Source organism: Ctenopharyngodon idella, chromosome 9 (genome assembly GCF_019924925.1).
Source record: "Ctenopharyngodon idella isolate HZGC_01 chromosome 9, HZGC01, whole genome shotgun sequence".
In the NCBI taxonomy this organism is placed as follows: Eukaryota; Metazoa; Chordata; class Actinopteri; order Cypriniformes; family Xenocyprididae; genus Ctenopharyngodon; species Ctenopharyngodon idella.
In genome coordinates, this window is record NC_067228.1 from 29,150,064 (window position 1) to 29,163,276 (window position 13,213).

Genomic DNA, 13,213 nt, shown 5'->3' on the forward strand with positions numbered 1-13,213 from the left:
TGTGTACCACTATAGCACCTCGTGAACCTGACAAATACAGACTTAGAGGAGGGGAACTACATGCAGCATTTCCCTCACAATCAGACCTATTATTAGTGGTGGTTTTGGAAAATTCCTGAGTAATGATTGTTGAAAAGTACAGACTGTGAGGAAACTGGGAGGTAGAATGAAATGGGTTGAAATTAGCACTGTTTTTAGGCCAATTTATTTGGAGCTGATCACTCAGCCTGGATAGTGTCAGCCAATAGTGGACGTGTTCACGCCTAGTGTCTGCAGCAGCCAAAAACCTACTCATACAGCCTGTGCCATACAAATGTGAACTGACTGATGCTATTGTCTTTTCCTCTTCAAACAAATCATTTACAATTACATCACTGTTACAGAGCTTACTGGGTTATAGAATATGACCCACTTTTCTATTGTTTACTGTAGAATTTGTATAGAATGAATCTAATTACATTTTTAATTGAGAAGATATATCCTGTTTGTTTTCTATCAAGAAATTACATACAAAACAAATGTTGTCATACAAAAAGACTGTGTACACTAAGAAATTTTCGCAAGTGCTGTCAACTGCTGATGTGTCCGTCATTAAAAAGAAAATTTGATGCAAAAGAAGTTATTCAACAGACAGCTGGAGGGTTGTGACCAAAAATGGATCACAGGTCTGTTGTGGTAGAGTTGTTGTGCAGAGCAGAAAAAAAAAAAATGGTAAATGCAAATAATATAATACAACTAACCATATAATCATGCATGCAAAAAATACACTTTTTATTATGGCTTGAGCACAATGTGTTGTGCAGAGATTACTATATTTGTAGCTATTTAATGTATTACTTTTATGCAATATTATCAAGATGAATACATTTCAAAGTTTAATTGTAAGGACATTTTTGTTTACTTTTTACAAAAAAACCGTTTGAACTGTTTACTGTTTGAATATCAATTTTGGTACTGTCTTGGGTCACCACTTGGTGTCCCATGTAAAATCTGGGTCCTAAAGCAACACTATTTGAGATTCACTACTATAATCCATTTAAACATAAATGTGACCTATAAGGTTATGAACATATTAAATCCCTTGCGTGTGACGATCACTTGCAGTTTCCACCTCTAAACTGTGCGCTGCATGTCCTCTTATCAGAGCATATCAGAGAGTGTTCTCGATTTAGGGTCAGTATGATAATAATAGGTCTAGATGGTTGAAGTAAATTGCTGATACAGATTCAGCAGAACACTGAAGACAGATGCCTAATTGCAAATGAAAGATTTGATTTGCCGTTAAATTACCTTTTAAAGTTTGAATATTCTCTCTCTCTCTTTCAGCTTTGCTCTGGCAGATGAGGCCTACCGGTCCCTGCGGGATCAAGATAAAGACCAGTGTATTCTTATCACTGGAGAGAGTGGGGCAGGAAAGACGGGTAAGACTACTGAAAATACTTATACTTGAATCAAGCTATTCAGTAACAAATAACAGTAGTGATGCTGCTAACTTTACTTTTTTCAGTATTGTGATACTAACTGCTTTCTTGATATAGGATTTTGTAACTATGAAGTCATTTCCTGTTCCCTTGAGCTCATTCTTTTAATCCACTCATTCCTAAATTCTCTCTATTTAATCTCTTAAACAATGCCGTCAAAGGGTGATTCACCCATAATGCACTGTTGTTAACTTGCTCCTGTTACATTCTACAGTAGTTCCATTGCATTGTCATTTTTTGGTATAAGTAGAGAGTAGACTGTATGTCATAGACTCTGAATAGATCAACAGTAATATGCTGTAGTTATGCAAATGTAAAGTAATGGCTTGGATTAAATGTAGAGGATTAACTCTTCTTGTGTCAAACTGTTCATCTGGTGTTGGGAAACAGATTAAGATGTACAAATGGGTAACAGGTGCTATGTTCCTTATAATTTATGAGCCAATCATAAATGTATTTGATGTTTTCATTTGTCTCCCATTAAGTGTTTACATATGGTTACCATCTTATATTCTCCCTTTTGAGACATCACATAATTTTCATTTGTGTTTAGAATGGCAAATTGTTTAGAAATTCTGTGTAACAAATTTGTGCCTGCCTATCTGTCTTTAAAAAGGAACATTTGCTTAGAGAAAATAGAGATGATCAAGCTGTGAATGACTTAATCAACATGCATATTAAGTCAATAAATTAAATGATTATTAGTAAACATAAAATCCACACACTTTTATTGTAGTTTTTGAAGTGTTTGAAGTGTTCATCTGACAAGCAGGTGTAATATAGTTCTCTTTTGACTGAACTTTCGCTTGAGTTCTTTAAATGTCAGATCAAGTCTGTCATGTTAATTTGGAAGATGTTCTCTTGTTATTTTACAAATGCTGGAATTTAACCACAGCTGTTTAGCAGTGCAGAATTGGACTCCTCTTGTTTTAAAACGGCCATCTTACTGTGCCAACCATTCAAATACAGGATGTCCAACAGTCAAGGCAATGAGATAAATGGGGATTGTGGTAATCCACACACTACAGAGCAAGGGCTGATGAAAAACATTGACTGTTAGTCAAGGTGACTGTTAATTTCAAAATGCTCTTCTGTACTAATGAAAATCTACCACAGCTCAGGAATAAATTAAATTGGGCTCTCTTACTCAGTATTCAGGATCCATGCTTAAGCTATATGAAATGAGGTGTTATGGCATTATTTTCTATCTGCTTGATTATCACTCTATCTCTTTATGTATTATATTTGATCAAAATGTTTCATAGTTTAAGTCTTGTGAATTGAGCAGAGTCCAAAAATAGCCGTAAATCTCTAAAACATAAGTGGGCGTCCTTCCCTTCAGAAAACATTTCATATCAGCACTTCTGTGTGTAAGTCGCTGCTCTCATAGGTCCAGACATGGGAAAGTCATTAAGCGTCGAACAAGATAAATCTTAAACAGCCATTTGTGCCAAGTAGATTTAAATCATTTCATGTAAAAACTAAAACACAGTTTTAAACAAATAGTTTAAAATAATTTGGGCATGTTTCCACACTTTCACATGGTTTTTACGAAATGAACTAAAGCAAGTCATTTTAACCATTTTCCTTTATACATTCATTTTATTATATTTAAGACACACTGAAACTTTCGTTAATTCTGAACGAGGATACAAACAAATCACTGAATCAGTTTTAAATAGAATCATTTAAACAGGTAGTTTGAACTGATTCACAGAAATAAATGTAACTTACTATGAATCTAACCAACTTAAATGTTTTTATAGCTTCCCTATATTCATTTTTTTATTATTATTTTTTTAATGTAAGACATACTGGACGTTGATGCACAAGCATTCCTCTATATTTGAGTTGTTCTGTCATCTCTTCCTAATTAATAGCAACAGCTCGATGGGATGTTGAAGACTCTTTAAACATTTGATCTCATAGTTGGCTTTGAAGGAATGGGGGAGTTTGAATGGGAAAGGCGTTTGCTCCCTGTAGGATGGGCAGAGTTGATGTAAAAAGGGATTTTTGGGGGTGAGGTCTTGTCTAGAAGAAGGTGACCCCTGACCTCATTCTTCTGTGGTCTGTTTTTCAGAGGCCAGTAAGTTTGTGATGTCATACGTGGCGGCAGTGTGTGGGAAGGGCCAGGAGGTGAACAAAGTGAAGGAGCAGCTGCTTCAGTCCAATCCAGTGCTTGAGGGTGAGTTTTCCGTGTCTTCTGTTTTGTACCAATTGTCTTGTTCACACCTTTAGGATAATCAGTTCCCTTGTCTTGTCCCTTGTCTTAAAACATTCTTGAATGTACCAGGAGATCAGTTAAAGGGAAACTATGTGGCAGATCTTTCAGATTCCTGAAGGCAATTTTGAAAGCAGATGATTTGAGACCTACATGATATATATTTTCCCATAATCCCACCCCAACTAATGGGCCAAAAGCTCCCTGGTCCCTGTTGGCAATCAGACAGTTGTGTTTTTATGTGGGGCCATGAACAGGAAATGCCCATAAGCGGTGAGATGGAGATGGAGTAGGAATGCCCAGTGCTTCTTGGCAGCAGGACTCAGAGCAGAGCGAAGTCCCACATCTGTGAGAGTTTAGCTGCTGGAAGTAATGAGCCCCACACTGGGGGTCCTGCACATTTCCTGCTGCATGTTTCTCTATCATAGACTTTCTGTGTGTGTAGCTTATGCTATGAGATGGCGTTTAGAAGGAAAATGTATAAATTCGTTATATTTAATGTTGTAGTAATGAGGGACATGTTACACTTAAAAATAAAGGATCTTTATTGGCATCTATGGTTCCATGAATAACGTTTAACATCCATGGAATCTTTCCATTGCACACAAGGTTCTTTATAGTGGAAAAAGGTTCTTTAGATTTTCTTTAGTGTTTTTCACTAACAGAAAAAAAAATTATTTTAAGAACTGTTCACTCAAAAGTTCTTTGGGTTACCAAAAAATGGTATATCTATGGCATCACTGCGAAAACCCCCTTTTGGAACATTTATATTTAAGAGTGCTTAATGTTAGTTTCAGTAAAATCATATTCAAACACAAAATAGATCTGAAAGAAATGTGACGGTTCTTGTATGCAGAATTCCCATGGTCATGGAAAAATTTTATAATTTACCAGGCCTGGAAAAGTAATGGAAAATAAACAAATTCTAGAAAGACTCTGTACAGTTTCTATAGCGAAGATTATATTTTTCTAGTTATACTTCTGTTTTTTTATCATCTAGAACATGGTGGCAAAATTTTTGTCACTTTGTAACTCAGTCACTTTTGTAAAAGTCAATCGTTGTGCCATTTTCAAATTTCTCAACTTTTTGCAGTCTAGTCAAATATAATGTAATTATCAACTTCAATCTAATTTGATAATTATTTCAAACTTTATTTGTTACATTGTAAATGGAAGGTTGCATTGTGGGATACAGTATTCTGTGCAATGTGCTGTTTTGTATACTGCAAATGTACTGTAGTTGGTAATCTGAATGTTTCATGCATACAGAACATTTGCATACTGAATGCAGTATACATACTATGTACTGCAGTAATATATTAGTATTCTTTTCTAAATGTAGCCATTGTTTGTTTAATCTGAATGCGCAATAAAATTTTCATTTTTTTGGTGCCATCTTGAAGCTCAAACAGGCATGCCAATGGCAAGGCCGTGAGTTCAAATACCAGGGAATGCATGAATAGATAAAATGTAAACAGCAAATGCAATGAAAGTCACTTCAGATTAAAGTGTCTGCCAAATGTAAATTTCATTCATTGTCCATCACAGTTAACTAAAATACGCATATACTCATTTACTGATTATACTGTTTTATAATGGACACATTATTGATGGACGTGTGGAATTGCTCCTGTTTTATTTCAAATTTCTGACCGTTTAATTATTTTATGTTTTATCAATATGATGAAAGATAGCTGACATGATTCAGGATCATTTTTCCACCAGATGACATCAGTCAAAGTAGAAATGTAGTGCTGAATGAATATGGCATGACTAACTCACAACATGTTTTTCCTCTGCAGCTTTTGGGAACGCCAAAACCATGAGGAATGATAACTCGTCTCGATTTGTGAGTATCTCTTTCTTCTTCCAGGCAGAATATTTTACGACTGTTTTGATGCTGCTCCTCCCTCTAGCGCATGTTTGCTTTAGATTAGATCAACATGGACTTTTGATCAGTGATGTGAACACAGGCAAACAATTCTATTGCTTTCTGTCAGCCCACCCCCAAAGTGTTCTCTCTTATGCAATCCTTTTTCTGGGAGTTTGGTTTTGCTTTGTGTATACATTACAGTCTCCTTATGCAGTACCACTTTGCTTTGTGTTCTGCTTCTTATTGACTGACACATCTGGCCCTATTCTGACATGGCAACAGTAGAGCGATTGCTGTTTGTGCAGTGTTGCGGAAGCTACTCTGAAACTGCAATTTAACAAGCTACAAGCTACACTACAAGTTACTATCAAAAAGTAGGTTAGGGTTAGTTTGGGTTAGGGTTAGACTAAAATAACCCTAAATTGAAACTTGTTTTTTTACAATATACAATACAATGACATTGTATATTACAAATAACTCAATAATTGTTAATGAAGAATGTTATAAGTAAAGATTTGGGCTTTAAAACAACGTAATGCAGTGCAATTATGATTTCAAATATTGTTTTATTTTGTAAACTATCCAAAGACACACACAATACTCAAATATATATCAAATACACAATTCTTTTTTTGGTGAAGTTTCCCTACATGTGAGCTGCATCATGATCTCCATGAGGAATATCTTGTGATTGACACAAGGGATTATGTTTTGGACTCATTTCATTCGTGAGCATCTACTGTAAGTAATGATGTGCGATTTTTCCACAATCGGAGCATCTTTCATGAAGTTAGGAGCGAAAACATGACATAAATTCAGCAACCGTATATGATTTACATATGGATCTTGCGGGGGCTTCATGTATGAAAACTCGCTCAAGTTTAATCAAAGCCCAAAACAATTATGCTTGTTATATTCTACTCCATGAGACCTTTCAAATGACATATGACGCATGACTATATGAGTTTTTTGATGTTTTTGACACATTGCAGTACAAAAAAGTATTTCATAAATTGTGAAAATGTTGTGGTTTTTTTTTGTTTTTTTTGTTTTTATCAGCAAATAACTCAGCATTACTATGGAGTTAATCAAATTGGCTACATTTGTTGTAAAGTTCAGGCTCCAAGCTTTCAAATGACAACTATTTTGTTTTGATCAAGGCAGTAGTTTTGAAAAATGTTTTTTTTTGTTTTGTTTTTTTTTTTTTTTTGTAGCTAGGTGGCACCTGTGGGCGGTACACTCCAGTTTAGAGGGATTACTCGGCACTCATTTAGAGTCAAAATGGTTACATACATTAAAAAGCTGAGTTTCTAAGCTTTAAAATGATACCAAGAATAACACGAAGAATAACAAGATTATATTTGTGTTATTCTTGTAACAAGAATAACACATGATTTTGTGTTATTCATGTCAGTGGTTGCTTAGTAATTTGATTATGAATTTTTTCACCGGCGGTACACTTCGGGCTTAAAGGGTTAAGTTAGTAGCGTCGCCACTTGTAGTTAGCTACCCCCCAACACTGTTCGTGCGTACAGCGGGATTCAAACAGAACTCTGTGTAACCTCTCTGGCAACCACCTCCAGATGTCTTTGACTCTGCCAGAGTCTGTTCTGCTCATTTTTCTATGATTTCTTTCCTGTTGTCCACGAGGACAGACTCCCACAATGCCATTTAGCACAATTCACAAAGATTAGCACAGTTAAATATCTCCATTTATGCAAATATGTTTGCTGCTGCTGCTGCTCTTTGACAGTTTGGCTTTTTTTTTTTTTTTTTTTTTCAGCTGTCTATCTTGGCTTGACCACACTAAATAAACATATACTGAGCTATAGGTCAGACCACACGGCATTGTCCAGCATGTGCTTTCAGAGTTCAACAGAGTTGCTGTTTAATTTACATAACAGGGTAAACAGAACAGTGTTGAGTCAGTGTTGTTGTTGTTGCCATTCATTCTCATTTACTAGATCTAAATTTTAGTAATTTGTGGGTCGAAATGCACAAAAATTAGTTTGAGCACTCTTACTGCACCCCCAACACAAAGGCAGTTACATGATTATGATGCCTCCTAAGTTGTTTCATTTTGGATTTTAAAGGCAGCAGCGTATCGTTTGTCAAAGGCAATCCCGTAATGTATAGCGGCAAACAATAGATCCAAGATGGTTGCTCAGGTGAGAGAAATGTTGGTTATAAATATACTAAAAATGTATTCAGTTCCACAAAGAATAAATACATTAAAAAAAGTAAAAAAATAAAAAATAAAAATAGTTCATTATATTAGTTAATATGAACTAACAATGAACAATATTTCTAAAGCATTTATTTATTTTACACCGTGTCCACACCAGACGCGACCCTTGTAGCGTTGCATCGCGCCGTGCCGTGCTGTGCCGCAACAGCTACAAGCTGTCTTCACTGAACCCGACAAACCGACCGTGGCAAAGCACTTGGACTACACCAGAAATAGAATGAGGAATCCGCTTACTGTCGAGGATTTGTTATCGCGCTGCGCCTCATCACATCCAGTGTAGACAAGTTCTATTGTCTTTTGACACATTGTGCGCGTCCGGTGTAGACACGTTGTTAGTCTATGATAGTCTCACCATTTACTAATACATTTTTTAAAATCCAATTTAACATTTTGTTAATCTGTGAACTAATCTGAACAAACAATGAACAACTAGACTTTTACTATCTAATGTTAACAAAGATTAATAAATGCTTTAATAAATTGCTCATTGTTAGTTCATATTAGATAATGCATTAATTATTGTTACCAAATGAGACTTTATTGTAAAGTGTTACTGAAAAAATATACTTTAAAAGAATATACACTTACAGTACTTAAGTGTAAACAGTTTCGGACACTTAATTGCATTTTAATTAATTTATTTTAGTTTAATTTTTCTTATTAAATGCATTTACCTGAAGTAGAACTTAACTACATCTTTAAATAATTTCATTAGTTTTCTGTCTTTGTGATATTTTACACAAGCATTTATGGTAACCTTACATATACTTTAATGTAATTTCTATTAAAACGTGTATGTTATGTATTTAAATATATTTGTAATTACAAATTTGTAATGTTGCAATTTAGTACATTATGTATGTTATCTAAATTAAAATAATCATAACATCAAAATAAATGTACTTTGAAGAACAACAAAAGATTATTTAAACAATGATTTTAAAAACTAAAACTTTTAATTCGCAACATGCATCCATTTGTGTGGCACAAACAGTTGTAGACTATGTAGAAAAGTATAGATTAGTCACACCACCTTGGTTAGGATGCTGCCTTATAGATGGCATGTTAACACCTTAACATAAAAAAAATCATAATGTTTTGTATATCAAGTACCATTTTATCATATAATTTTTCAACAGCTCTCTGTTATAACTTTTCTCAAAGCAATTTTCAGCTGTTGCTTCCTGTGTTGGCTGAGGATTTTAGAGTTCTATAAGTGTATTCAGCAGCCTCTAAGGCAGTTTCCTTTTGAAGAGCTGTTGGATATAAATAAAGAGGGAAAAATTTTACTGGCTCCAGAGACACTGGGCTTACTGTTCCTTTCCCAAATAGTGTGCAGGGACAGAAAGACAAAAAAAGTTTATTTTACCATTACAGCAGAAGCAAAAAAAAAGCCTTTTCTCACACAGTAGTCCATTACTCCATTGCAAATCTATGTATGATTGGCAGCTTGTGTTATGAACAGGCCTGTGTTTGGAGAATTGACTGCGCTTAGAGGGAAAGTCTTTTTTTTTTTTTTTTTTTTAACCCATCTGCCTCACGGAAGGCTCAAATTTCAGCCCTATTTGCAGTGATCACTGCCCTCGTTGTCATGCGTCTTTTCCTACCATCAGAAACCACTAAAGAGCCACGTGGTTCTCCACAGCAAGCCTGCCATTAGTACTAAAGCCCTTGATGCAGTGTCACCATAGGAGAAGGAAACACTTCTTAGACCTTAGCTTCTTGGTCATATCTTGTTTTGACTACATGAGAAGGCCATGTTAAACAACAATAAAGAACCATGTCATCAACTAACCCACCATGCACTTTTTATGTGACGTGCTAACAATTTCTTCTCTTTCTACAGGGAAAGTACATGGATATCGAGTTTGACTTCAAAGGAGACCCCCTTGGTGGAGTCATCAGTAATTGTGAGTATAATTATAAGGCAGAGACCATTGAGTATCCCTGTAATGATTCCCAAGAAGGAATAAAAGAATAGTTCACCCCAAATCTGTCATTATTTACTCACCCTCATGATGTTGATCCAAGCCTCCATGCTGTAATACAAAACGACGAAACCTTGAAAAATGTTCATGCAGCGCAGTGATAGTTTGTGACTCTAACCAGTTTTCCTCCTTCGGGCCAAACCGTTATGGTTGGCCCAGATCAGGCCCAACCACTATGGATATGGTTTCTTTTTCCACTGTAGGACTGATAATGAAGCTCTATGCAATGTAATACAAATCCATCAGTCATTGCCTTGGTAACGCAAGAGTTTACAGATTGTGTGAGATGTAAATAGTGACCATGTTATGGAGGATGATCAGATATTTATTTTAATTTTATCATTAACTTATGTCTAATTCACTCAAATAGTTTGCTTTGCCAGCTACAGAGAAACTGGTAGCCAGGTAACAGACAAGCGGCCAATCCTGAGTGGCGACGGTTAGCCAACCGTGATGAGAGTCCCGGGCCTAGGATGGTTTGTTTTCGTGCCGTGCCGTGCCATGCCGTACCAGGCTTATAAGTGGAAATACAACTGGAACCGTTCCTTTCCGTTCTTAGAACAGTTCGGCCTGGCAGTAGCAAAGTGACTTATGACTGTCAAGCTCCAAAATGTAAAAAACCACCACCATAAAACTATTCCAAATTACTTGTGTTATACAGTACAATTTTAAAAGATTTTTTTTTTTTTTTTTTTTTAGAAATTCTTTTATTCATCAAGAATGGAGTAAATTGATCTGACAATAGTTAAATTGTTACAAAAACTCTATTTCAAATAAATGTTTTTTTTTTGTTTGTTTTTTTACTTTCTATCAAAGAATCCTGAGGAAAAAAAAAAAAAAAGTATAATCATTTCCACAAAAATATTAAACAGCACAACTTTTTTCAACATTTTATAATAGTAAGGAATGTTTCTTTAGCACCAAGTAAGCATATTAGAATGATTTCTGAAGGATCATGTGACACTTAAGACTGGAGAAATGGCTGCTGAAAATTCAGTTTTGCCATTACAGGAATAAATGACATTTTATAATGTATTAAAATAGAAAAGAGTTGTTTTAAATTGTAATATTTCTTGACATTATTGTTTTTTTTTTGTTTTTTTTTTTGTTTTGTTTTTTTCCTGTATTTTTAATCAAGTAAATGCAAACTTGGTGAGCATAAGAGACTTCTTTGAAAAAGTGAAAAAAAATCCAAACATTTAAACGGTAGTATATATGGATTCAGAACACTTGGAATATTGTGCACAACTGCTTTTATGGTTGCTGTGGTTACCATGAACTTTGTTTTATGGAAAAGAACTGCATGAACATTCTTGAGAATTTCTCTTTTTGTGTTTTCTGAAAGAAAGTCATGTGGGTGTAAAGATGTCAGAGGGAGAATAAATAATGACAGATGTTTCATTTTTGGGCACCTATTTCTTTTAGTATTTTATACAAGTGGCCCTGTCTTTACTCTTGCTTCTAGCGTTGTGCATTTCATATACACACACCCCATCCAGAGTGTGTCCTTATTTTGTATCAGCATAGCAAGCAAATGGCTCCTGTAATATCCCCTTGAGCCTGGCTCTCTGCAAATTAAAATCCAGACCAGCAGTCTAGTTGGTTTGGCACACATACCCTTGACTGTTGAAGCCAGTGGTTCATTTAGCTCAAGGTTTTCTCATGCAATGGTTCATATATAGTCTCCAATTAATGGGTTGTTGAAATGATGAGGAATGGTCCCCAGCAAGACCTAAAATATGTACTTTCTTTAATACATTGATATGGATTTCAACATTAAATTTCAATTACACTTTCTTTTATATGTCAACTAACTTAATAAATAATTCCTGACATAACATAGTTAATTTATAAAGTGTAGAAACATTTATCTGGTCAAAATTGTGGGATTTTGCCACTGAAAAGTGACCTTAAAGTCTTTAAATAGAAACAAAAGCACTACCACTTGGCAATGAGAGATGATTAATCAACCTAACTTTATCCCATAGCAACTTCCTGTAACTGTTGACACAATTAGTCCATTTGCTCATTGATTTAAAGAGTTTGTAACCTACAGTACAGTATATAGTACAGCAGTTTGAGTAACTAGTCGATCAGTTAGTGTCACCATCCATGTGAGAAAATCAATCAATACTTCACTCATCACATACATGGGTGTCACTAGACCTAAATGACAAACAAATGACAACCTTTTTTTTTTTTCGTGCCGATATTTGAAACAACAAGGCTGACTTACTAACAGTTATGCCTTCAGCCCAGAACTAGCAATGTCTCTGTTCATGTATATGCACACAGCGTGACCTTCACCTGTTTCCAGTTATCTCTTATTTTGACTCCACAAACATTTACAGTGAAGTGAAACGTTGCATAAAAAACATACTGATAAAAAAATGAGAAATTTATTTATTCATTCATTTATTTATTATGATTGTTTTTATCTGACATGCATATTAACCTATTCACAGAGAGGAGTGTTTATTCCAATGGAGTCTTCTGTAAATACTAGGGCTTTTCCAGTCTCGCGTAGCCAGACCTTCAGACTGACGACAGCTTTCATTGGCCAAATACCACCCAGAGGCAGTCTGACTGGCATGTAAAGCAATCAATCAGAGTTTGTTTTATTCTGCATCATCTTTAGGGGCGTGAAACTGTAATATCGATGTCCTTACAATAACAGACCGGTGTGTAAAACTTTTAAACGTATTCGCAGAGTCTATGCTGCGAACTTTACTTACTTCACATACTTTTGAAAATTCAGTGTTTAGTTGATCCTGGTACGTGGTCATTGTCATAGCTGTAAACACAACGGCATTCTTCATCCACGAGGGGGGTTGGCGCCACGGCATCTTTGTGTCCAGGCGGACCGTTGAAGAACGCAACACACACGTCTCCCGGACATCCTGTAGAATTTAACCAATCAGATGACGACTTTAAAAAATCCTGAAGTGTTTCCAGTTAAGTGTGCCATATGCATCAGACTTTCAGCCAACGGTCTGTGGGCGTGAGACTAGGGCTTTTCACACTTAAAATGGTTAACCTTAGGTCATTCTAAACCCTGGGTAAATGGAATCTTGCTTCACGTTTCACGCTGCTTATAATTTCCTGGAGTTAACAATTAATCCTGGGTGTTCAGAAACTGATGTTTTATGTTGTACATACCTAAACCCTGGGTTCACGTTCTTATTTGCGTACTTGCTGTGTCATTTATTGGACGAGCACGACCTGTTTATATAAAAGCTCTAGCATTGCGCATCCTCATACATTGGCGACTGTACTATAAAGTTTTTCTCTAATTGCATGTTTGGACTATAAAGGTAAGAATGAAACGGTATCTTCACTCCAACTGACACGTTTTCCATCACTATTTGTCCTTTTCCTCATCAACTTCGAAACAACTGTTTA

At 35.5% G+C, this 13,213-nt stretch overlaps 1 protein-coding gene across 5 annotated transcripts in view; it reads left to right on the top strand.

Moving 5' to 3' along the window:
• myo1b (myosin IB) overlaps positions 1-13,213 on the top strand; it is an 84,788-nt gene that overhangs the window by 35,669 nt on the left and 35,906 nt on the right. For all 5 annotated transcript variants that reach the window (XM_051905892.1, XM_051905893.1, XM_051905895.1 and 2 more), the window contains exons 4-7: positions 1,327-1,421; positions 3,562-3,666; positions 5,505-5,551; positions 9,670-9,733. In XM_051905892.1, the coding sequence (XP_051761852.1) occupies positions 1,327-1,421; positions 3,562-3,666; positions 5,505-5,551; positions 9,670-9,733 (311 nt within the window). The remainder of the gene's footprint in view (positions 1-1,326; positions 1,422-3,561; positions 3,667-5,504; positions 5,552-9,669; positions 9,734-13,213) is intronic.